Consider the following 25,422-nt stretch of genomic DNA (forward strand, 5'->3'; position numbering starts at 1 on the left):
CATGAAGATGTAGTTTTCCCAATCAAAAAAAGAGAAAAATACTTATTCCCACAAAACAGTAAGAAAAAAGAGGCTGATGAATGCAGTATGCAGAAAGAAAATGCACTCCCAGAGTCCTTCAGGTGGAAGACCTACTTTTTCAGAAGAGAGGTTAAGATTTAAAATTTGCAAAGGGCAAAGGGCAAGCCTAAGGAAAAGACACATCCTGCATCCTCTCCTCACACATGGGAGCCCTAAAGCAGCACACTAGGACCACAAAACTTCTCTAAGACCTTTCAAGGGGGAAAGCTGCTCGGAGGGGCTTCTGGGAACAGCGAAGGAAGCAGGGTGTCAGGCTAAGGACAAAGGGACAGAGGGAGGGGGGAAGTGGGTCCTAAGGCAGGCAAGGGTAGGTGGAAAGAAAGAACGGTTTTGTAGGGAAGGGAGAGAAAAAGGACTATTAACCACTGTTCATCTCCTTCGCCTGGAAAAAAATGCCAAATGTGCCACCATTTGCATGAGAGGGGTGAGGGGCAGGAAAGGGCCAGGGCAGGTGAGGCTGTAGTTCCGAAGCTATCGGGGGCTGACAGCAGACAATCAGAAATCCAGGTCAAATGAGGGGAGGTGGATGGACATGAGAAGGAACTATCCATGTGAGAAATAAAACTGAGTGAGTTACATTTCCCAGTACATGGGTTTCAGAGATCAGGAGGAAGCCCTGGCTACGTAGATAAAAGTTAAGAATAGGGTTGCCAGGTGCTAAGGAAAGAGGAATATGAAGGTTATGAAGTGGGACGGTCTGGGTAGGGAGGCCAGGGAGCCTGGGAGCAGACTGGAAGTGGCCAGAGCACAGGGGTAGGGAGTATGAGAAGTCTGGGGCAGGAGGCCTGGGCGTCCCAGCCAGGAAGGGACTGGAGCAGTAGGGGGTCCCAGGACACAATTCCTAACATGCCGTGAGAAGTCCCACCCAGGAGCAGCCAGGATGTGAGTGCCTGGTCTTGAGGGAGGCCATGGGCCAGGAGTCAGTTGTGGGCTGTGGGCTCTCAGGCCCAGGAGCTAACGAAGTGAGGGTGCTCCCAGATCTGAGGGGGCTGACTAAGTTTCGTCCCAAAGATCATAGGAGGAAGAGGGGGGGCCCCAGGGTCTGAGGATTCCTGGTACCAGGGAAAGAGGGCAAGGAGGCATGTCTCAGGACTGGGAGAACCAGACATGGGCCTAGCCTTGGGGAGGGTCCCGAATCAGGAGAAACCAACGGAGAGTTCTTCACGATCTGAGAGGGAATGAGGGAGGGCTGATCTTGCGGCGACAGGTCACGAGGATGAAGGACCCAGGTTTGAGGGTGGCGAGTCCTAGGGGGCTTCCGGATCCCAGGCGGGCCGGTCCCGGGCTTCATGTCTGGGAAGTGTTCAAGGTCTGCCAGGAGCTGCTCACGACAGGCTCCGGGTGTGAGGGGGCAGGTCAGGGCTGGGGTTTGAAGAGTGTGAGACACCAGCTGGGCAAGTCCCGGGGGTGAAGCGCCGGCTGCAGGAGGCCTGGCGGCGAGGGCCTGGTCGCGGCTGCGGGCTCGAGGAGCCGGGGGCGGGCACGGCCCGTGAGCGCCGCGAGGAGGCCCTCGGGCCCCAGCCCGGCCCGGCGCTCACCTGCAGCACCACCTCTACGTCGTACGAGTTCCCCTTGCTCTTCTGGTGGCCGCGGAACTTGGAGCCGCTGTAGAGCAGGCTGGTGGCCACGCCGGGCTGCTGGGTGTTGATGGGCGGCGGCGGGATGAGCGAGGCCGCGGAGGCGGCCGAGGCACCGGCCGGCGGGGGACACTCGGTGCGGACCGGCATCGCGGGGTCCCCCGGAGCCAGGGCTGGGGGGAGGGGGAGAGGAACCGCCGCCGGCGCGCGGGAGCCGCGGAGGGTGGCAGGGAGGGAGGGGCTGGGGTGCGCGCGCGTGGGGCTTGGGGCGGGAGGGGCACCACTCGCCCACTGCCTGCGGACCAAGCGCTCCGGCCGCCACCGGGACCCCGAGACCTGCGAGTAGGGCCTCCCGGTCCTGAGCCGAGTCCCCCTCCCCACTTGCCCTCACACACACACCACCCCTTCCAATTGGCTCGGGCGCGCCCGGGGGGCGGGAGCAGGCTCATGCGGCGCTTCCACCCATTGGCGGGCAGAGAAAACACGTGGCGAGGTGCGCCAGGGACCCTCTGGGACTTGTAGTCTTCTTCCCGAGACGCGGCGTGGAGTGGGCGGGGCGAGGTGCGTTTGTGATGCTGATTGACCGGGGGTGTGCGCACGAGGCGCGCGGGAGCGACGGCGCGCCGTTGGTGTCATGCGGAAGATGGCGGCGTCCAGGGGTGGCTGAGGCTTCTGGGGGAGGCGGTGACAGGTTTCCGTACAGCCCGAGCGTGCGGCTTGGGGATCCCTTCACTCTGTGTTTCCTGCTCTCAGGTTTCGCGCCGGTCGTCCTTCCAGGCGCGATGTGGAGGAGCTGCCTCCGGCTGTGGGACGAGGGGCGCCGCCTCCTGAACCGGCCCCGGGGTGGCCTCATCGCCTCCGTGGGGCCGGGGCCAAACCCCCGCTTGCAAGCCCGGGCATACGCCCCCCTGACAGGTGAGGGAGGCCAGGCACGTTCCCTTTTGGCCAAAAGCGAGCTGGGCTAGGGTGGGCTGCGGGGTTCGGCCGTGCGGGCAGAGGTAACCGAGGCAGGGCGCGGGCTCCTGAGGTTACGCTGGTGAATAGGATGCTAGTTCAGATCGGGAAAGAAGCCCAGGCAAGGGCAGGGACCACCCTAGGGCACAAAGCGCGGCACGGCAGGACACAGTAATTGACATTTGGCAAGTGCATCTCTTCTCAAAGCTTGTGGCTTTCCTCTCTTCAGTAAGGAAAGAAGATGTCATCCTTGTTTTCAGGCAAGGAAATTCAGGTTCTGGATCAGGACTACGCCAAGGTCACAGAGCAGACTCTGAGAGTTTTAGGGAGGGCAAAGGTCGGCCTGTCTGACTGCTTTCTGTGTCCCCAGGACCCGGCACAGAAGGGGCCTGGAACCCCGGCAGTCTTGCATCTCGGCCACTTTCTCTGCAGGTTTCCTGGCCCTCCCTCCTACTGCCCTATCACCTAGGAGGAGGCCTACGAGAAGGTAGTGGCTCACTCTTTGCTTCTGGGGAGAGGTTTCAGAGTAAGAGTGGGAGTGACTCCCTTAAGTGGGTGGAGAGTAGTAACACTCTCCTTCCATTCGGTTAGTTTTTCTGTGCTGAGGGCGAAAGGCACTGTGGTCTCCAAGACACATACTTCTCACATGGCTGATGTTCACTGTCCAGTGCAGAAGGGTATGCGATCCTGATTAAACAGTAGCTGATAATATCCTGTGATAAGGGAAGTGCAAAGAAGCTGTGAGAACACTAAGAAGCACCTACTCCCATCTTGGGAGTGTTGCGGATCTAGAAAGGATCTTGGGTGAAGGGATGTTTAAGCTGAGTCTTGATAGATGAGTAGGAGTTTGGTGTAGAGAAGGAGGAGTGTTGGCGGCTAGAACATGTCCAGAGGTGACAGCGGGGATTGAGGGACCTTGGTGTAACAACGTCTGCTTTAGAAAATTTAGAACTCTGTAGGCAGTTTGGCATTGTGGCAGAAGTCCAAATCTGGGGTCTGATGCTGGCTGAACCTCTGAGGTACTGTGTGATCTTGGGCATGTGACTACTTCCTCTCACCTTATTTTCCTCTGTGAGTTGAAGGACTAGGTTGCCTCCGAGAGTTCTTCTAAGTCCCATAATTTTATACAAATGGGGAAGATGCAGCAGGGAGCTGAGGTTTCCCCTATCAGGGCCCAGGTGAAGGGCCTGGAAGTGGGCAATGAAGAGCCAGTAAAGAGGAAGAAGGAAGGGACTCTGTGATACTGTGATTTGTTATAGGAAATATGTATATATTTAGTCTTTGTCCTGTGCTGGCACACGTTTCCTAAAACCTTTGTAATTTACTAAGCAATAAGAGTTGTAGGATAATGTTTTGTTATAATATTTGGTCTTTTGTCCTGAAATAACTTCAGAGTGATAAAGGTGAAAGGAACATCTTGTTATTCATGACAAGCACCTTTCAACCACATCTAAGTTTATGTTAATGAGGTGACTTTTGGAAAGCCCCTAAGGATGGGGGCTGGTTGCCAGGGGAACCAACCACGAGATCGAGGGTTGGAACTTTCAGCCCCACCTCCTGATCTCTGGGGAGAGGAGAGGGGCAAGAGAATGACTTGATCACTAATGGCCTGTGATTTAATCAATCATGGCTATGCCTTGAAGCCTCCATAAAACCCCTGAACCTCAGGGTTCGGAGAGTTTCCCAGTTGGTGACCACGTGGAGATGCTGGTAGAGTGGTGCGCCCAGAGTGTGTGGAAGCTCCACACTCCTTTTTCCATTCCTTGCCCTCTGGGTCTCTTCCATCTGGCTGTTCCTGAGTTGTATCCTTCTATGATAAATGGGTAATCTAGTAAGTAAGATGTTTTCCTGAGTTCTGTGAGCTGCTCTAGCAAATTAATGAAACCCAAGGAGGGGTCCTGGGAACCTCCAAGTTACAGGTCAGAAGCACAGGTGACAGCCTGGACTTGTAGTTGGTGTCTGCAGTGGGGCATGGGGGCAGCAGAGGATGCAGTCTTGTGGGGTTGAGCCCTTAACCTGTGGGATCTGAAGCTGACTCCAGGTAGACAGTGTCAGAACTTAATTAAATTATAGGACACCCAGCTGGTGTTGCAGAGTTAATTGGTGGGAAAACCCTCACGCATTTGGAGTGCAGGGTGTCTGTGTGAGTGTGTAGAGGAAAATAAGAGTTATTTGTTTTTTTCCTTTACAACATCCCAGGGAGGCACGACACTAGCAAAGGGGACACATTCAGGAGTTCACTTAAGTTGGCACGAGCAGAGGGTTAATTTAGGTTAGTGGAGGCCACTTCCTGTTATGGTGGCACTTGATCTGCCATTTCCTTTTCCTTTCTACTGTAGACTTACTGGTTTAGGCTCTTGGAAGTGCCTGGCACACGGTAGCTAGTCAAACATGAAAGAAAATATGAATGAAGGAAAGAATGGAGCACAGCGGGAGGGCGGTACGTCAACCAGGCCTATGAGCGCTTTACAGACTTTACCAGTTTGAGATTCTGTGAATCTTTGTAGTAGTAGAAGATTAAACCCAAGTGGGGCCTTCTTGATGAAGACTTAGTTGGTCAGCAGATTGCACTTGGCTCCTTAGGAGTGGCCTTGCCATTGAAGGCTGTCGGGAGAGGAGGCAGTTAGGAAAGGGTCACCCAGGCGTTGGGGGAGACACTGCAGCAAGGAGACCTGTGTGAGGCTGCGTGGCCGTCTGTCTGTACCAGCTGTCGGAGCTCCATCAGCTGCTTAGGGGGAAGGAAGGTGTTGTAGAGAGACTGCATATCTGGCTGAGTGCAGTGCCCGGTGAAGTCAGGGCTGGAAGTCTTGTCTCCTCTGTTTACAAGGCGCCTATCACCTGGACAAGTCATTCAGCTTCTGAGAGCCTCCAGCACCCCAGAGGCGTTACCTGCCCTGTCTTCATAGAGTGGTTGTGTTGGGTTAAGGGAGATTCTGTAGGTAAGGAGTTCAGCCTTCCACCCGATTTTATTAAAAAAAGTATTATTGGAACACAGCCTTGTGCATTCCTTTACGTATCTCCTAGGGCTGCTGTCGGGACAGTGGCAGAGTTGACTCGGTGCACTAGAGACTGTACGGCCTGCAAAGCCTAAAATATTTACTCTGGCTCTTTACAGAAAAAGTTTGCCAACCCCTGCTCTGGGGGCTAGAGCAACTTGGAAACGAGTGTGTTTGTCACTTGCCCCATTTACATTAATTGCTATGGCAGATACATTTGGCCTGAAGAATTTTTTTAACAGCTTTATTGAGATATAATTCACTTACCATTCACTCTTTGAAAATGTGCAGTTCAATGGTTAACATACAGAATTGTGCAACCATCACCACAATCAATTCTAGAACATTTTTATCACCCCAAAACAAACCATGTATCCTTTAACTCTCAACCTCCCTCACCCTCTCTGTCCCTCTGGCGGTAGGCAACCACTACTTTACTTTCAGTCTCTAGATTTCCCTAGTTTGGACATTTCATATAAATGGATTGGGGTCTTTTTTAACTGGCTTTTTTTTTTTTTTTTTTTTACTTCGCATGTTTTCAAGGTCTACCCAAGTTGTAACGTGTATCAGTACTTCATTCTTTTTCATAGCTCAATAATACTCCATCGTGTGGACATACCACATCTTATTTGTCCATTCCACTGTTGATGAACATTTGGGTTGTTTCCATCTTTTGGCAATTCTGAATGCTGCTATAAACATTTGTGTACAAGTTTTTATGTGAGCGTACGTTGTCATTTCTCATATATGGAGGAGTAGAATTGCTGGCTCAAATGGTAACCGTTTAACATTTTGAGGAACTGCCACGCTGCTTTCCAAGTTGGCTGCATCGTTTTACCTTTCCACCAGCAGTGTGTGAAGCTCCCAGTTTCTCCACATCCTTGCCGACACTTGTTATTAACATCTGCCTTTTTGATTATAGCCATCCCGTGGCAGGAAGTGGTGTCTCTTGGTTTTGGTTTGTATTTCCTTGATGATGGATGATGTGGAGCATCTTTTCATGTGCTTATCGGACATTTGTACATTTTCTTTGGAGAAATGTCTATTCAGATCCTTTGGCCATTTTTTAATTGGGTTATTTGTCTTTTTATTATTGAGTTGCAAGAGTTCTTCATATCGTTGACATGAAGAATTTTGATCCCTGAAACATTTGGTAGAAGCCGCCTTAGGATTATGGATAGAGGGATGCCCTGAGTCAGAACTTCAGCGTTCAGGTTTAAGGCCCACCAGATGGCACTGTTTAAAAAGATAAAAGGTGTTGAGACAGCTCTGAGAAGGCACTTCCTCTGTTCGTGGGGCACTCTGGAAGTTGTAGTTCTGACGCTTTGAGTCTTTCCAAAGTAAAGGCAAGCCCGGAAACTGAGGCTGGTAGAAAGACCGCTCACTGGTCCGTGAAGCCTGGAACAGGAGGAAGAGTGTCGGGGGAAGTGACACAGAAAACTGCCTGTTTCTTATATGGACTAAAGCAACCCCATAGGAAAAAGGGACCCAATGGACATTAATTCCCAAGTCAGCATTTTTCACATGAGCAGGTTTTTAAAGTTGTTCTCTACCTATGTAGCCTGTTTTCCTGTGGCCAGCTTTTTAAATTCAACACTTTTTCACATTCCCATTTCTTTGTATCTACATAGTGCACAAATTGTGTCTCAAAAGGCACTAAGTGTGTTTTTGCCACAGAAACAGATGTTCTGTTGAGGGCGTGATTCATTCTCAAAATAGACCTTAGTTCTGTGTGATCCTACAAGGCTAGGCTGTTTCTTTTGTCTTTAAAGATGGTGTTCCCGTTGCTGTCAGCCAGCCCTATATTCACAGAGAGTAAGGAACTTCACAGGCTTCTGGTCTCATGATTTGTCTTACGTGACCCAAGACCTTTGAAGGCCCAGGCAAAGAACCTCTGTCTTTTGACATTGGGGAGCATGGATCCCACCAAATGAATTTTCCAGATCCTGTTCTTGTTTGCCTATGTGAACCCCTTACTTGGCTCCCTCTGCCCTCCTTACTGTGACCTACCCAGCCCCCTCTCCCCAGATCTGGCCCCCACTGCGCTCTCTGGGCATCTCTAACCATCCTCCACTGGATACTTATGGTCTTGTCCTGACCATCTTTCTAGTTCTCCAAAACTCTGTGTCCTCTTGAAGCCCTGGACCTTTGTGTAAGCTGTTCTGCTAGAAACTACTTCCCCACACACCCATTCCAAAAACGAATCCATCAATACAGATGGGCTAACTCTTGCCTCTTCTTCAGGTCTCAGAGGAAATCTCACTGCCTGGAGGCAGCCCACGATCAGATTAGTCTTCCCAGCATGTGTTTCAGTGTTCCATGTACTTTGGCCATCACAGTCAGTCACTTCATTGTTTGGCTGGTCTAGTGTCCATCTTCCTGCTGGACAGTAAGTGCCTCGAGGGCAGGGGTGAGCTTTGAGTCCTATCTCGAGGATTTCCCACACTTGCTGCAGTGGGATTAGTCTTTAAACCTCGCCGCCCGTGGTCTGTCCTCCACGTGCGTGCTCCATGCAGACGAGTACCTTTCTAAGACATGCCCCAGCGTGCCCCACCTAAGTCTGAGGCCCGGCAGCCTTTGAGCTCCTTTTGCCCTGCTGTCATCTGTTTTTCTGCATGGTTTTCTCCTGTCGTGAGCAATTTTGGTTGCCTCTTCCTTGACCCTCCATCTGTCCCACTCCCTTCCAGTTTTTCCTTCTTGATCAGATTCAGAGGTGGCCCTGGCCAGGACATTAAAGCCAAGGCCTGACCAGCAAAGCAGAAAAAAAGACTTTCCTTATGGGAAGCCCCGCTATCCTGGCAGCTTGGGAAGGTTCACCTATCAGTTTCTGCCTGAGTCCACTGCTCGGCCCCAGGTCTCATGGGCCCATTTCCTGGAGCTTATGGGGCACTGGCAAGAATGCTCTCCACGGGCATTTCCTGCCCATGGGGTGGACCCTTCCCTCAGTGATGAGTCAGGGCTTTCAGAGCTCTTCCCACTTCCTGCCTGGCCTGGCTTTAGACCTGCTGCCCAGCCAGGCATTGCAGAGCATACTGAACATGGTCTGGATGCCTCGACGCAGGCCTCCATACCTATGTGTCCCCCACCCTCTGAACGTGACCTGGACAGCTTGTGAAGCAGGGAAATCTAAAAGCACCAGGGTGGTGTACACCTCGTATTTTAGTGTCAAATGTCTGAGAGAGTCAGTGTGATTTCGGATGAAGGTGGTAGGTAAATTGTGCCATAATAATACAGCATCATCTTGCTGGCCAGATCCGATCACTTTTTAAAAAAATATTTAAACTCCGTGCAGACAAGACTTTTTGTCTGTTTTATTCACTGTTTTATCCCTTGTACCTAGAACAAAACCTGCACATAGTAGGCACACAAATATTTTTTTTGTGAGAAAACAGTTTGGGCCTTAGTTTAGTAAGTGCAACCATGGAAATGTGGTTTTCGGCCCTCTGTATTTAAGCGTTAATGATAGCAAATGAAATTAACGAAAAAACTGATATGATGTGGAAAACATAAAATACGGTTTGAAGACCAGAGACCCCTCTCTAGTTCCCCTCCTCCCACGCACACTACCAAGTTATCCTGATGTTCATAGTCTGTTTGAATTCATACAATTTTAACTTTAGCTTGGTGGGGTTTTTTAAGCATTAAAAGAAGTTAAAAAACATTAAAAACTAATGAATCTCCTTTTCCTCCCAATACTGCATCCTTATTTCTAATAAGTAACTTTAGTTAGGGACTCCAACGGCTTCCGCACCCAATGAACACGTGAAAGAACAAACCAGTGAATGAACAGACGAGGGTGTGGGTTTGTGTTTATCGTAGATGGTGAAGACTGGGTTATGGGCTATAGCTTCCAAAATATGGCTCATTTGTTCTTTATTAGTTGATGGAATCCGTATAATTCCTTACAAGGTGCTCTTGGCTTTTAATCCCTTCAGGTAAAAGAGGGAGGAATGTGTTTACATTTTTATGTAAGATTTTATTTGTTACTTTCAAAATAAAACACAGGACAGATTTTCCCCCTTCTTAAAGGAAATGTTTGGAGTTCCTCTTGAATACACAAGCAAGCTGGTAAATTAGGTTAATTAATTGGATAGAGGGAATGGGAAATGCTCCTGAGATCTCTACTTACTGCCTGTGCACCACATGCATGCACACATGCACACACACATGCAGGCTCACGCTGATTTTCCACTCATGCCTTCTTAGAGGCAACGGTCTTGCCTGAAGTGGATCTCTGGCTTTATTGCATTCAGATACCATCATTAGATTCGGGCACATTTTGCTGTCATAGGGGCAGTGCTGGTGGGGGCAGCACAGAGGGAGTATGCTTAGAAGTTAAAGCAGAAGGTGCTGGAAAAGTCTGTCAGGTCAGACAGTCTGCAGCTTCGTGCTGCTGCGTGATCAGACTGTCTCTGGGCCTGGGGCCAGGTAGAGGCGTGACCAGCATGTCCTGTTCCTCCCTCAGCCCTGGAGAGTGAATGCCCTCCTCCCCCAGCTTTAATCAGAAGCCGGTGATTATCCCGCATAGCGTAGGGCAGACCTTGAATGGTGCTATGAAAATCAGGCCAATCAATCAGTATTAGCAGTAATGATACAAACTGGTCTTGTCACTTTCTGAGCTGACTCCGTGTTACCTTAAACTGCCTTTTTGAAAAATCTTTCTCACAGAAAGGAAGAGGTTTTATCAGAATGTCAGCATCACACAGGGAGAAGGTGAGTGTCTGAAATTTTGACTGCCTCTGTTTCTTTTTTTTTCTTCAGTGAATGAGTAGACACATTTTTCATCTCCTGCCTTTTCAGCAGTGAGATTACCCTTTGCGTTTTTGTCACGTGTTTCTGTAAGCCCTTGGTGAAGGAACTCAGAGTTGTCTTCGTCTTTACCAATTCAAGTAGCTAAATCTAGGAACGGTCACTTGATTCCACGTAACAGTCCCTGAGAACTTTTCATTTGCTCTTTCAAGGTGGCTTTGAGATAAACTTGGACCACAGAAAGCTGAAAACTCCCCAAGCCAAGCTCTTTACTGTTCCCAGCGAGGCCCTGGCCATCGCAGTGGCCACTGAATGGGACTCCCAACAGGACACCATCAAGTTCTACACTATGCACCTGGTAACAAGCTCACACGCCTACACCCTGATGCCCACTGGCTTCCTAGGGCACCTGGCACAGATTGAGACTCCTTTCCAGATTGTAATAAGGCCCTCTGGGGCGGGCTCCAGCCACACTTGCCTCCTTGAACGGACTGAATGTTCCCACTTGTGGTCTGGCCCCTGCAGCTCCCCTGCTCAGAACACCCTGCTGGCTGGCTCGTTCCTCCTGTGGTCTCAGGACAGACGTCACCTTCCCTGACTGCCCAGCTGTCTTGTTTTCTACCTTGACAGCTGTTCCTTTGTTTCGTCAGCACTTACACAGTTTGTAATTGACTGTTTTATGTTTGCATGCTTATTGTCTGTCTCCTCCAATGCCTTGTAAGCATAGGGCGGGGCCATGTCTGTCTTACTCACCAGTGCATAGCCAGTCCCCTAGCGTGAGGTTTAGATGGCACTCAGTATTGAGGGCAAGAACCTGTGGGGGCAGGTGGGTGAGGTGAGGTCGACTCCCCTGGAGCCAGCCCCGGTGCAGACTGGGGCAGGGACTGGCTAGAATCTTGGGCTCCAGGCTCTGCAGCTTCCAAATGGGGACCTTGGGCAGGTTACTGCACCCTCTCAGCCCCACGTTCCCCATCTGTGAAAGGAGAGTGATAATAGCACCCTCCTCGTGGAGTGGTGGTCAGGAAGGGATGGGAGGATCCATAGAAAATCCTTGAGGTAGTCCCTGGCACAGAGTGAGTACTCAGTCGGCACTGGAGTTATTGTGATTGTCTTGGTCATCGCTGTCCTCAGCCTTGACATACATACCCAGGTGGGCTTCTTCAACATCTTCGCAGCCTGCTGCATGCTGGCCTGCTCCTTTGACTATCTGAGGCAATTAGGGTGATCAGGGCTACAAATTAATCATTAGAGGACCTGAGAAGGCTACTGTCGACAAGGCAGATCTGGAAAAATAATCCTGCTCCTGGTTTGGCTGATTTGTGGCCTGCTTTTGAAGGTGCCCAGGGAGCCAGCTCCTAAGCTTTTCCGTCATATTTGAGTTCCAGTAATGTGACATGTCTTATTTGCTGAATTTGATGTCTCTGGGCCTCAGTTTCCATATCTCTGAAATGGGCATATTAATAGCACCCACTCCAAAGAGTTGTCATGAGGATTAAATTAAATACAACAGAGCTTGGTAGTAAAGAGCATGCGGCCTTGGGCGAGTTCGTTAATCCTAGGGCCACTGTGAGAATCCCATGAGCTGTCGCACGCGACGTTTGGCGTGGAGCTTGGCTGCAGTCAGCTCTCAGTGGATGTGCTACAGCTGAGGTGCAGACACCTCGGATCCGGGGCTGGTGGTGCTGTCTGGTTCTCCCTGTTGCTGTGTGTTGGATGCAGTGTCCTCGGGGAAGCAGTGCTTTTGCCTGGGCCCAGCAGGTGGTGACAGGGCTCTCTGCCTTTTGATTCAGACCACACTGTGCAACACGTCTTTAGACAACCCAACCCAGCGAAACAAGGACCAGCTGATCCGAGCAGCTGTGAAGTTTCTGGACACCGACACCATCTGGTAATTGACATTTAGATGGGCATTCCCCTTGGACCAAGTGAGTCCCTTGGGCTGTTTGCCTCATTTGACCAGACAGTTATCAGCGGAAGAAGAGGCAGACCTTTTTCTTTTATCTCACAGGGCAGGGAAGGTGGTCTGCTTGACGTCAGCATTTAGCTGCCCTGCAAATCCCTAGAAGGGAGGACTCCAAGCTGCAGCAGTGTCAGAGTGCTGGGCACTCCCCTCCTGCAGCCTAGCTGCTGTCCCGTGGTCTAGGGATGGTGCTATAGACAGCTCTTGCAGGCTCCAGGACAAGGGGGTCACTTGCCAATTCCCAGTGGGGCCTCTGACCTGGGACTTCTTCTCACTGGCATAGTCTCATGTAGGCATCCTTGTCCTTACTTGCCAGCTTGGACACAGATGGTCAGACACTGATATTCAGGAGCTGGCTTCCTTCACTTCTGAATTCTCTCCTCATGTCTATGTTCTTTAGCTAACTGGTTAGTGACGTTGAAGGCAAGTTGCAGAAATAGCTGAAGTGGTTGAGTAGAACCATGTCACTGCCCTGAGTGCTCTAGAATCCTGCTTTGTCTCATGGATGGCACATGAAATAGCACTGTGGCCTGAGGGCAAAGGTGCCCCTGGAGAGGCGGCCAGTGGTGCCCTTTCTGAGTTACTCATCAGAAAGTCAACTCCATAGCGTTAGGGGCCGTTAGATTGCAGGGAACAGAAACTCATTCAACCTAGTTCAGGCAAAAAGGGTTTCCTTGAACAGTATATAGTGACCCTAATAGGAAATGAAGGATGTTTGGGCCACCAGGGAGGGGAAGCAGAAGATTGGATGGCAGAGCTCCTCCCTCTGCCCCTGTGGGTGGTGAGGGAGAGTCCGTCCACTCATCTGCTCCTCTCAGGAGCCCAGCTTTTCCTGCATACTCGTGATCTCTCCTCTCCCCTCTGCTCACACTAGACTGTGGCTTTCCACAGTGCCCACTGGGCTCCCATCCCATGAGGCCTTGCAGCTCAGCTCCCCTCAGCTGACTCCATCTCTCTATCTCTTGCTCAAAACAGTGGCACAGCCTGGCATCAAGTGGCATCAGGTGTCCACACCAGCAGCTGCTTCTATAGCCAGGAGGCAGGTGGGCTTATGCGGTGCAAGCAGGCAACTTGGTCTGTGGCCAAGGGCACAGTCTCTTGGAAGGGGTCAGGGTGGGTAGGGACAGTGACTGAGCTTCTGGCACAGCATCCTAGGATCAGGTGGGTGTAGATCCCGGGATACAGTGCTGCAAACTTTGGTCTGTCAAATAATCATGGGGGCATTTAGGATAGTGGTTCTCAAACTCAAGCTTACGTTAGAAACTGCTAGAAGGCTTGTTAAAAGACTGCTTGAGCCCCACTCCCAGAGGGTCTGATTCAGTAGGTCTGGGGCAGGGCCTGAGAATTCACATTTCTCACACGTTCCCAGGTGATGCTGCTGCTGCTGGCTCTAAGGCCACACTGAGAACCGCTGCTTTAGGGGAAAGCCCTGTCGGGCTGGGGTAGGGGTGGAGAAGATTTTTTTGCTGCTGTCTTTTGTGCTTTTCTGTTGTCTGTAACTGAATGAAGGAATTGTACTCTTTTATTAATGAAGGTGATTTTTGCAATGAATTAGCTACAGGGTGGAAGAGCCAGAGACATTAGTGGAACTTCAAAAGAACGAGTGGGACCCGGTCATAGAATGGGCCGAGAAGAGGTAAGATCTGCAGCCCCTCGGTGTTGGGCAGGCTGTTGGGGTCAGAGAGCCACGCTGGACAACCAGAGCCCTTAGCTAGTAGACTTGCTGAGTTCAGAGCGCCCTGGGCTCAGCCCCTCCCAGATGTCCAGGGAAGGGCTTGGAAAGATGCTCCTCATGTCTTCTCAGCCGCCATGCACCTGCCATCAGCGTGCACTCTGCCGAGTGTAGGGACAGCCCCAGCTCTGCCATGGTTGGCTGTGTGACCTTGGGCTAGTACCTTGATCTCTCTGAGCTTCAGCTTCCTTGTCTGTGAGCAGGGCTCACAATCCCTACCTCGTAGGGTGTTGAGAGGAGTAAACAAAGTGAGGCTTAGCATCTTGCTTGGCATACAGTAAATGGTCAAATTTTGGCAGTTACCATCTTTATCATCGTCACAATTGCTATTAAATTAAATCACAAAACAGTATGTATGATATGTACACACATGGAGAAAAGTCTGGACATCTTCCCACAAAATGACAGATGACATTTATCCTATGGATGTATGGTTTCTAGGCATTGATGATACCTAATATTTTCCCTTTGCAGGAAGACTCTTTTGTGCAAAATTGAACAGACTATTATGTGGTGGCAAAATAAATTAATTTCATTCCAAGGGGAGTTTCGAAGGGCTACTACCTCGGTACTACTGTGCCCACAGGATTTTTAAGCTTACGTGGAGTAATTTTTGGCATAGCGTCTTTCACAAAAGTGATGTCTGTCTCATTTGTATACATGTCCTGAGTGTCCGCAGTGTGCCAGGCATCCTTGGGTTTTATAGTAAAAGGCATCGCCCCTGCACTGAAGGATCAGATAAAATGTAACAACTACAGTACTGTGTGAGAGCTGTGAAGATATGATGTCATTTTGGAGTCGAATGAAATATAATGATAATTTAGGTGCCTGGAGATCTTTGCTATGGTGCAAAATTGTCGTCTTTTTGTGGCGGTTGAGATTTCTCATCCTTAATAGTTTACTGAAAATCTTGGCCATTTCCTATGTTCTATTTATACTATTAGAAATTTCAGCAAGAATATTTCTTTTCTTTTTTATCTGCTTTATCTCCCCAACCCCCCCCCGTACACAGTTGTATATCTTAGTTGCAGGTCCTTCTAGTTGTGGGATGTGGGACGCTGCCTCAACGTGGCCTGATGAGTGGTGCCATGTCCACGCCCAGGATCCGAACCCTGGGCCACCACAGCGGAGCGCGTGAACTTAACCACTTAGCCACGGAGCTGGCCCCAGCAAGAATATTTCTAAACCAGTGGGAAAAAATCAGTGGTATATGAAAGAAAATACAAAAATTGCTTTTACTCCATTGTGTTTTTCCTGTGTTTTATGTAGTTAGGATTATTCTAAAAAATGTATCATTCTTGAAGCCAGCTCATGTCCCAGACCAAAAACAATGCCTTATATATAGTAGAGGCTTGATAAATATTTGAAAAAAATGATTGAGGGGCTGGCCCGGTGGCGCAGCGGTTAAGTGCGCACAGTCTGCTTCTTGGCGGCCCGGGGTTTGCCGGTTCGGATCCCGGGTGCAGACATGGCACCGCTTGGCAAAAGCCATGCTGTGGTAGGCGTCCCACATAGAAAGTAGAGGAAGATGGGTGTGGATGTTAGCTCAGGGCCAGTCTTCCTCAGCAAAAAGAGGAGGATTGGCAGTAGTTAGCTCAGGGCTAATCTTTCTCAAATAAAAGAAATCTTTTATAGCCTCAAATGTGAAAAACTTTCTTAAAAGGTTTAAAAAGCAGGGGGCTGGCCTGGTGGCGCAGTGGTTAAGTGCACACATTCCCCTTTGGTGGCCCGGGGTTCACCAGTTCGGATCCTGGGTGCAGACATGGCACCACTTGGCAAGCCATGCTGTGGTAGGCATCCCACAAATAAAGTAGAGGAAGATGGGCACGGATGTTAGCTCAGGGCTAATCTTCCTCAAAAAAAAAAAAAAAGGTTTAAAAAGGAGGTAGCCTATGCTTTTGATGGCGATTCCAGGCAGCCACCTATAAGCGAACCTCCTGCTTGCATGCGTGCCCAACCGTGCCTTCATTCAGGGCAGTTTCTTGGTCCTCTGGCTTTGCTCTTGGACAACAGAAAATTATTAGGTCAGGAGGACACTAACCACAGTGGCAGTTGCTCCTAGAATCCACAAGACAGACCCTGAAGGGGCATACACATGCTCAGCAGTTTAGGACTTTGCTTCCTGGGCAAAAGTTGGGTGACAAGCATGATAGGAACATGCCCAGGCCTTTTCCTTTCAGATACGGCGTGGAGATTGGCTCCTCCACCAGCATAATGGGGCCCAGCATTCCAGCCAGGACTCAGGAGGTGCTCATCAGCCACCTGGCGTCTTATAACATGTGGGCCCTACAAGGTATGCATGGCACTTGCTGTGGGCCTGGGAGGGTGGGTGTGATGAGCCTGGGCATCGAAGCCCAGAGAGTCAAGGAGCGCTCTAGGGGGTGGCTCTGACGCTAACCCTCTTACTCAGTCTGAGAGGATGTGAGGAAGTTGGCTTCCTCTTCTTATTCACAAGTTTGTCTCGTTGGCCTGGCCCAGGTTACATGCCCATTCATGAACCAGTCACTGCGCCAGGTTCTGGTCTGAACAGCCAGGTTTAGGTCATGTGCCCAGCCCAGGTAGGGGCAGAGGAGGGATCACCCCAAGGAAAACCAGAGCGCTCTTGGAGAAAAAATGGCGACTGGATACAGAACTGGCCAAAAAGCGATGTTCCCTGCGACCGTTCCCACTTGGCCCTGTGCACCTTCCCTGTTCTCTGCAGGGACTCACAGGAGCAGGTCTGCAGCGGCCCTGTCTCAGGTAGGGGCCCTGGGCCCTGACTTGGCTTGTGTCCCTGCAGGGATTGAGTTTGTAGTGACCCAGCTCAAGTCCATGGTGCTGACCTTGGGCCTGATTGACCTGCGCCTGACCGTGGAGCAGGCTGTGTTGCTGTCACGCCTGGAGGAGGAGTACCAGGTGAGGGGTGCCTCACGTCCCCGCCTCACCCCCCCCCGATTCAGACTAACTGGGGGGGTGGCTAACCCATCTGTTTTTATGTAAACTTGGTCTTTACTACTTTCATGTACCAACAGAAACCAAAACTAAGGGCCAAAGTATTGTCAAGTAATAATAATAAAAAAATAATGGTAGTAAGTGCTGTTGCTCTGTTCCAGCACTGTGCTCAGCTCTCCCCTCATCACCTTACCTCCTCTTCTCAACAACCTGGTCAGGTGGGGCTGTTGTAAAAATTCCCATTTTACACAGGAGGAAACCAAGGCATGGGGCACACCCCTGGAAAATGCTGGAGCCAGGATTTGGGCCAAGGCCTTCACCCCGACTCTGCAGGTGGAGGTTCATGGGCAGATCGCCATCATTTGGGCCTGACACACCTGCAGAGCAGGTCCTGCTGGAGTGACTGGGAGCCACACTTGTGCTCTGACACAGGCTGAGCCTTCGCACCTGTGTTCACACAGTGGGCCATCTGGCTGGCAGGGGGTGCACAGGTCGCTGCTCTTTACATAGGTTCTGATTAGTGGGCTCAGAATTAATAGGGTTGCTACCCTGTCATTCACTTTTTTTTTTTTTTTTGGTGAGGAAGATTAGCCCTGAGCTAACATCTGTGCCAATCTTCCTCTTTTTTGCTTGAGGAAGATTGTTGCTGAGCTAACATTTCTGCCCCTCTTCCTCGATTTTATGTGGGACACTGCCAGAGCATGGCCTGATGAGTGGTGCCATATCTGTGCCCGGGATCCAAATCCGCGAACCCCAGACCACCAAAACAGAGCACGTAAACTTAACCACTACACCACTGGGCCGGCCCTTCATTCGCACTTTTTAACTCTGAGAATCAGAGTTTTATTCCTCCAACCTCAGAAGGTTAATTGCTGTTACAGATTGGTTCCTAGGACAATGAAACTCCTTTTGTAATGGCTCCATTTCCCAAGTCCATCTGCTCAGGAAAATACCTGGGAAAAAACTGTTTCTGTATTGTAAGAGAGGCTAGCTATCCTCTGGATGTTAGAGACAATTAAATGGGAAGAGGGGTGACCTGTGGGGTGTAAGGCTGTGAGAGTTGAGGGAGGTGGGAGCCAGGAAGCCTGTTTCTGGTCTAGACTCTGCTTGTGACTATGGGAGCTGAGCCAGGGCACCCTTCTCTGAACTTCATGTTCAATCTGCCACAAGATGGGCAGTGATCTGGATTACTCCTTGAGTGCTCTCGAAGTGTAACACGCTCTTCAGATGACAGGCCACAGCTGTCCTCATTGAGACTGGGCTGCCCAGAAGTGCTGAAAGCTTGTATACTGTGGCAGCTTTTGAGTTCCTGCACAGGTTGGGGCAGCCCAGCCAGCCCGGAGCCAGCAGAGTCGGGTTGGAGTCACACTGACATCTGGACAGCCACACTCACTGTGTGTCCAGGGTTCCTCCCTCTAGTTCTAGAGTCCAGAGAGAGAATCCACAGCCCTGCCCCCGTGTGCAGAGCAGAGGGGCCGCTGCAGGGCTGCAGCGCCCCAGGAGTCAGAGGAAGCAACTGTGTGGCCTCCTTTGATCTGTTTATCCCACCCATGCGGGGGCACTTGCAGCCCAGGCTGGGGAGGCAGCTCACAGTGGATGACATTTTACAGACTGTCTCATGTGGCGTCCTTGTGGGAAGAAGCATGGGAGAAGGGACAGCACAGGTCAAGGCCTCCTCTGGGGAGATACACGTGTGGTTTTGGCACGTGGCCCGCCGAGTAGTGGGCACCCACGGCCCTGGGCCTGGACTACACTTCTCCCAGACCAGCCACACCCTGTAGAACACGGGTGCTTGCTCTGGCCACCTGCGTGTTCTTACCTGCTGCCCCCACCAATGTATGCCTCACGTATTTTGGTAAGATCGGAGCCTATGGCCCCCGGCCCAGCTAGAGGGGTGGAACGTAGCTTTGGCCAGCAGGCAGCCGCTCACCTAGCAGCATGTCTTGTCGTCCCCTCAGATCCAGAAGTGGGGCAACATTGAGTGGGCCCACGACTATGAGCTGCAGGAGCTGCGGGCACGCACGGCTGCTGGCGCCCTCTTCGTCCACCTCTGCTCCGAGAGCACCACAGTCAAGCACAAGCTCCTGCGGGAGTGAGGCCCGGGCGGCACGCACCACACAGCCGGCAGGACAGAGGCTGCACAGCCACACGACTCCCTGGCTCGTCCCCAACTTGGCATCGCCCTGAGATGCCCCCAAGACAGTGCAGCTGTCCAGAGTCAGCTTGAGTCCAGCCCTGCGGGCCAGCTCTGAGCAGGGGGGACAAGTTGTACAAGTGACTTTCTCTTGACTCTGATTTTATTAAATATTTCTCCACCCTGGAAGTGTGTCGAGCCTTGTTTTCATTTGTGCCTCCACTTTTCTCCATTCCTCGTTAGGTCCCGGTTTCAACAAAGTCCAACAGCTTCCCTCCCAGAGCACGTTCTGATACCTGCTGCCTGTGGCCCGAGCCTCACCCTGGGGACATCACGTCATCAACAGACAACTCTGCATGTGATCCTCAGCCTTCAGCCTGAAGGCTTTTTTTTCCCTGGCTTTTAATCAAATGATCTTTCAAAGTGAGTCGGTCTTGGTCTAAGCTGGTTGTTTCTCTTTGTTCCTACTATTTTTTTTTAAATTGATTTACTCTTGAAATTGGAAAATATATGTTGTTTCTGGGTTAAAAGCCTGGGCAGCCCTGGCAAGGCCACCTGAGGTGTGTGCACGTGTCCCACTAAAGGAACCCCAAGAGTCCCCCCAACCTGGCCACTTGCATGGTGCTAGGAGGCAGGTGCCATCTCCTGATGTCGGGGCCCAGTGGGAGGGAAGAAGGGAGAGCCTGGTTCCAGGCAGCAAGGTCTGTCTGAGCTGCCTGTCCTTGGACACCTGAGTAACGAAAGGGCATCATCTCCAATCATGAGGCACCGGCCACATGCTGGTGCTTCTCCACGCCTTCTGTGTGCTCTCGCTGAACCCCTGGACCATGCTCAGAGGAGGTACTGTCACATCCCCACTTCACAGATGAAGCTCAGGCTGCATAGGTGACGTGGGGTGCCCAGCCTATGTTCTTAACCTCCAGAGAGTCCTCAAGTCCCTGCAGCCAAGTTCAGAGCCACAGGGAGCCATGGCCTCCACCCTGGCAGGCTGGCCCAGACCCCTGCGCTGTGCAGCCCCTCCTGCTTCACTCCTCAGTGCCTGGAGAGCAGGCCTTGGTCCATGTCAGCCGCCTCTGCCTACAGCATGGGGCGCACAGCTGACATTAGGCCACTGCGGAGAGTCTGGCTCACCGAGAGCCCCTTGGGAGCTGCTCTCAGCAGTGCAAGGCCAGCGGCTCCTCTTGGTCTTTTTCTCCTGCTCAAACATGGATGTGAATTCTGATTATTTTTTTAAAGAATGGAGAGAAGGTGACAAAAGTCCTTTATTCTTCTCTCCATTTGAAAGTTTTTCCAGGGTGGGAGAAGGATGGTGTTATGGGGGTCATGGGTTGAGAGATCCCCAGGAATTCTCTTCTGAGGTGGTCAGTGCAGTGTGTGTTCTCACAGGCCAGGGCGACTGCTGTGTTTTCAAAAGGAACCTTCTAGGCAGACATGCCCCTAATCTATAAGATCGCTGCATTCCAGGTTGTCCAGTTCATTCTGCATGTGGTCGATGTACTGATTGATCTCCTTCACTCGCTTGTGGTTCCTCGTGATCTCATCCTTGTGAATCTAAGGGGTGAAACCAGAGCCCAATGTCCTTAAGTCAGATGATTGGTTAATATCTTTTACTGAGTCCATTTTGGGGGAAAGGAAAGTAGCTCTTTGAAATGTGCATAGTTACGTCCCTCGTTTCGTTCAAAGCCTCCTGTGCTCCGCTTATCTGTGTTTGAGGAGAGGGTTAGGAAAATGACGAAGCACGTGCGCTTTAAAGTCTGACTGGGCAGCGTGAAATCTGCAGTGTAGACTTGTGCCATCCTTGATTTTACTGCCCCACTTCTCATTGCAAACAGCACACACTTCCTAGGGAAGGTTGACTTCTCCTGGCTGGTAGCCAGAAGAACTGGGGCAGCCTGCTAGGCCGGCTTGGCCTTTACTCACCTTGTCCACTAAATGTGTACACCAAGAGTTGATCCTGGTGACCAGCTCGTCTTCTCGATTGTCGATCTTCAGGAGGTGGATGTCATGTGATGCCCCGACAGCATTTACAATCGTGTCTTTGTCGACAAAAAGCTGGTGAGCGAGAAAGATCAAATAAGTGTATGTCATTAGGCCCTGAGCACAAAGTCAGCTGAAGAGAAAAGGCACACAAGAAGCGGCCGGCCACCTGGCGCCCAGCAGAAAGCCCACCTTTGTGTCAGCGCACTTTTCTCACAGCTTGTCTTCTGGGGACAACACCTCCCAGACCTGAGCAGTGGCAAGTGGTGTGAGAAAGGGCCAGTGAGGGTGTCGACTCTGCAATCCTAGCTGGGAACATGTTTTCTCCAGGGAAAAGGCAGATGGCTCCCTCAGGGTAAGCTTCCTCAGGGCATCTGCTCTCACGGTGCTTCTCTCTCGGTCGCCCTCAAGTCTGACTTGCATGAATCCCACAGGCTCGGTGGGAAGCATGAGGCTGGCTGAGGGTCTCAAGGCCCCACAAACCAATGGGTGTACACCCCACATTGTCTCTTCACTGCCCCTCATGTTAACCAAATCAAACCTGCAGTTACACTTGGCGCCCCCTGCCTTCTCTTGTTCCTGACCTTGTTTTTAGTAAAAAGTTGTTAAAAGTGACCACCCTCTAACAGGCCTGGCTGATTCTAGGTGTCCACACTGGCTGCTGTGTGCCTGGCACAGCTGAAAACGAATGGAATCATTTCCTGGATCAGGGGGAGGCGCCGAAGCACATGGCACATGTGGCTTCCACTGTGGACGGCGGGCTTTGTGATGCCAAGGACAGCAGAGGACCCGAATGTCTACACTTGAGAGAGGACTGCACATGGCTGTGTGCTTTTGTTTCTTCTGGACAGTAGTGGTTAACTTAGTCTCCAAACATGCTCTGTGGAGTTCTGAGAAGCTAATATTTCAGCAAAAAGTATTTGGTCAAATACGTTTGAGAAAGTCTGCACACCCTAGGCCCCTCCTGAACTTCACAGTGCACAAAGCGTTTTTCCAGAGAAGGCTCTGGAAAGTCCTGTGGAAAATACACCCTTCTAGCCTTGTCTCTCTGTTTGCCAGCTTATTTGGCCACAGACTTCTTTTCAGAGTAATGCCTGTTAATGTTTGGTGGAATGCTGCTTTTCTACAGAATCCCACGTGGAAAAGCCAAGCTAGATGATGGGAAGATGCGTATGGGGGCTGACCAGCACAGCACGTGGGGGAAATGACAAGAGGCCATTGAGCTCTTCCTTTGCGCATAGAAGGTCCCAGGCCAGGCTCTGGGAAGGGTTCAAAGACATGTACAGCCTGCCAGCTGACAAACCTCAGGCAGCGTGCACTGGAGTGGTTGTCCCGGTGATTCAGAAACAGCATCTACCCGTCACAAAAAGATCCTCATTCTTCATTTTAAAAAGTGGGTCACATCTGGCCTCCTAAGCCAAGCAGAGAAATCATCCCCCCAAAGTTTGAATATGCAGCTTTGGAAGCTGTGGGCAGTGAAGTCTGCTTAACAGATGAGGTTAGAATTGGTTATGAAAACTGTGACATTTGTAAAACACAAAAGGAATCTGATTTAAAGAAATGATTTTAAAAGGCACGTTGTTTCTGGACTTCAGGTGGCCCAGAGTGGCAGCTACGTCACTTTGCCCTCTCAGATTCTCCTCCCGTTTCTGCAGGTCAAAGGCACTGAGGCAGAGGTGGGGTGTGCAGAGTCTCCAGGAGCTGCGGCTGGCTCCTGGCTCCCTGAGCCGCGCCTCCCACCTCCCACCCTGCTCTGTGGGCTCAGCTTTAAAGACACATTACTTTCAGAGCAACTTCTTTGGGGGCACTTCTGAAAAGGGCTCAGCTGGTCCCCTCCCCAGGACCACCACGATGCTGGTAGCTTAACCATTTGCTGCCCCATGCCCATGTGGGATAGGATCATTCTGTCACACCCGCCCAGGGCACCTGATGACACTGTGGCCCCTCTGCCACAGAGGACCAAGCAGAGATCCCACCCTGCCCATTCCCTGCTTGGCTGATGGGGCAGTGACCTGGGAGCCTGCGGGTCCCAGCCTACGCACGGACTACTGGCCTGGGTACACCCACTGTCACTTGAGCAGACTTTCTGGGGACTCGCAAGTCCTCTCTATGGCCTGGACCTGAGCACTGGCCCTGCCTGTGCAGCCACACGCCCACAGGGATGTTGACAGATTTCAGGGACAGCCCGCCCTGCTGCTGCCTGCTCCAGCTGCAAGGGCTCCCTGCAGCCTGCCGCCCACTCTGTGCCCTTGGCACCGTGGAGGAGTCAGAGCACACGCACCGCCACACTGAACTCACCACAGGCAGCTGTGGACGCTGGCGCCACTCAGAGGCCCTCCCTCACCGCCAGCCCCAGGCTTTCTCCCTGAGCATGTGTTTTCTGCTTTTCCTTCCAAAGCAGAGAAGGACTTTATGATGCAGTTTTGGCCCTAAGTACGGCATGAGCTCATCACTGTCACTCAACTGAACGAGAGTTTTAAAGAGAGGAGCAACCTCATCAGTGCGACTTTTATCATGACATGCTCATCGAAACTCAGGTAACAGGAACCAGATATTTTTCACTCTGGTCCTCACAGCTTGTCATCTTGGGCAGTTTCCCAAACTTGTCTGAGACCCAGCTGAAACCAGCAAAGAGTTAGCCACTGATGACTAAGTATCTAGGTACTAAAGTTTTTTCCTTTTTGCAATTACTGACTATGGCTTTTAGCTGTTTAACCCTCCCATTGTTACCTGTGCTGCTGAGGCAGTATGCTGTCTGACTCCCACTAGGCTCCTACAGATAACGTCTCGCTGGAGCCTGGGTCACCATGGAAAGGGGTGTGAACTGTTTTTCAGGAATTAGAACTCCTTGTCCACTTCAGGCTGGTTGAGACCACCAACCCAACTGGGCCCACACAGATGTCCCATAGGCGACCTTTGACATCAAGAGGCTAGAAACTCCACCCTCAGATCATGCTAATACCGCCATTTTGTGAACATGGGTCCTGTGACGAGGCATGGAGTCTGACCGCACTTGCGCGGATTATCAATGACCTCACCTCTCCTCACTTCCCATCACCTCTCTCCACGTTTCAGACTGCCTTGCCCCTACCTCATAAATGTCCCTGAGTCCCTCTTTTCGGGGAAGCAAGTTTGAGGCTCATGCTCTCGCTTCCTCATGTGGCTGCCTTGTGAGTAAACCCTCTCTCTGCTGCAATCTTGTCTCAGTATTTGGCTTTCTGGGCGGCAGGCAAAAACAAACCTGGCTTGGTAATACAGTCTTACCCAGTTTTCCCATTTGTAAGCTGAGGATGGTAACTGTTGCCTTTGGTGAGGTAAATGAGATCATATTGATGAGGACTATTTTGGGCTGGTTACTTTTAAAAACTGCAGACAGGAAAGAGGCTCTGAAAAGTGGAATTTGCTTGCCCTTTGACGAGAGACATTTACATTTGTAAGGGAGGTCTCCATCTGTGGGGGTGTCTCCCTCTCTGCACCAGGAAGAGGGGGGGATGACCTTATCTCTAGAAACTCTTAATGTCTTGTTTATTGTGCTTGTCTGGTAACCTCATGTAGCTGACTCCCCCCACCACCAACATCCTCCGGGAAGCACAGGACGTCCTGACTTAATCCGGTCTGATTCTTATCTAAAGTTATCGGACCACCCAATAACCAGACCCCACCTGCACTGATACCATTTTAACGACTTTTTTTACATATTCTTTCCTTTGTCTTGTAAAGAAGTAACTCACATACCTATGCCTTATAAATTTAGCCCTACCCTCAACCCATGGGGGCAGCAGCTCTTTACTGCTCATGGGTCCTGTCCCCATGCTATTCCACACTATTCTCTAAATAAAAGAGCACTACTGCCAGACCTTGAGAGTCCAAGAAATCTTTCTTCCGACTCCTCTGCTCGCGGAGCCTGCGTCAATATGTGAGCATCAGGCTTCACCGCCTGCACGTGGTGAATCCTCAGGGAGCAGAGCTCTGCAGTCAGCGCCCACCCAATCAGCAGGTGCTGAGCGTTCCTGGAGCCACAGGAACAGGTGTCAGATGGCACCAGGCAGAGCATTCTGGGCAGGAGAGAGGGCGGGCCACTGGAAGCATCAGCCCACCCTGCTTGTCTGCCGCTGACTTTCAGGGCCCGCCTTTTTCTGGGTCCTAGTCATTAGGGAGGGAGCATGTTTCAGTCCTGTGCCCACTGGGTGTCACAGACCTGGGAGCCGTGCCATGAGGGACCTCCACACCCCTCCATGTAGGGGTTCCAGGGTGGGCTCTTGGGGGCAGCCTTACTTCAGGCCTTGGGGAAGATGGCATCTCCGTGTCTGTCAACAACAGCATTTGGCGGG

The 25,422-nt window shown here is 51.2% G+C and overlaps 3 protein-coding genes across 19 annotated transcripts in view; 1 reads left to right on the top strand and 2 right to left on the bottom strand.

Annotated features, from left to right (window-relative positions):
• The window catches only part of GID4 (GID complex subunit 4 homolog), a 27,391-nt gene extending 25,130 nt beyond the window's left edge, over positions 1–2,261 (bottom strand). Inside the window, exon 1 of the mRNA XM_023653661.2 lies at positions 1,620–2,261. Within this exon, the coding sequence (XP_023509429.2) occupies positions 1,620–1,808 (189 nt within the window). The 5' untranslated portion in view covers positions 1,809–2,261. The remainder of the gene's footprint in view (positions 1–1,619) is intronic.
• Positions 2,217–24,947, top strand: ATPAF2 (ATP synthase mitochondrial F1 complex assembly factor 2). Of its 8 annotated transcripts, none has more exons than XM_005597827.4 (9): positions 2,282–2,573; positions 2,983–3,099; positions 10,277–10,321; positions 10,570–10,715; positions 12,148–12,245; positions 13,873–13,953; positions 16,230–16,342; positions 16,829–16,944; positions 18,939–19,300. In XM_005597827.4, exons 1-9 carry the CDS (start codon positions 2,441–2,443, stop codon positions 19,074–19,076), a joined length of 987 nt encoding a protein of 328 aa, XP_005597884.1. In that variant the 5' UTR covers positions 2,282–2,440; the 3' UTR covers positions 19,077–19,300. The 8 variants fall into 8 exon arrangements, with proteins under 8 accessions (XP_001489232.2, XP_005597884.1, XP_070084436.1 ...); XM_070228335.1 differs by lacking the exon at positions 18,939–19,300 and adding an exon at positions 19,358–19,542 and having other exon boundaries at positions 2,412–2,573; positions 16,215–16,342; XM_005597826.4 differs by having other exon boundaries at positions 2,412–2,573; positions 16,215–16,342.
• Positions 20,359–25,422, bottom strand: part of DRC3 (dynein regulatory complex subunit 3) — a 39,338-nt gene continuing 34,274 nt past the window's right edge. For all 10 annotated transcript variants that reach the window (XM_070228333.1, XM_014729107.3, XM_005597834.4 and 7 more), the window contains 2 exons: positions 21,035–21,166; positions 20,359–20,665 (listed from right to left, as the gene is read on the bottom strand). In XM_070228333.1, coding sequence (XP_070084434.1) covers positions 20,552–20,665; positions 21,035–21,166 — 246 coding nt within the window. In that variant the 3' untranslated portion in view covers positions 20,359–20,551. The remainder of the gene's footprint in view (positions 20,666–21,034; positions 21,167–25,422) is intronic.

This window comes from Equus caballus, chromosome 11, assembly GCF_041296265.1.
Source record: "Equus caballus isolate H_3958 breed thoroughbred chromosome 11, TB-T2T, whole genome shotgun sequence".
Taxonomy (NCBI): domain Eukaryota; kingdom Metazoa; phylum Chordata; class Mammalia; order Perissodactyla; family Equidae; genus Equus; species Equus caballus.

Bases quoted from the DNA above. Each gene is read 5' to 3' on its own strand.
- ATPAF2 (XM_001489182.5), top strand. From the start codon at position 2,231: ATGCTGATTGACCGGGGGTGTGCGCACGAGGCGCGCGGGAGCGACGGC. The intron at 13,954-16,229 runs GTAAGATCTGCA...TTTTCCTTTCAG, and splicing joins ATAGAATGGGCCGAGAAGAG to ATACGGCGTGGAGATTGGCT. The intron at 16,945-18,938 runs GTGAGGGGTGCC...TCGTCCCCTCAG, and splicing joins GCCTGGAGGAGGAGTACCAG to ATCCAGAAGTGGGGCAACAT.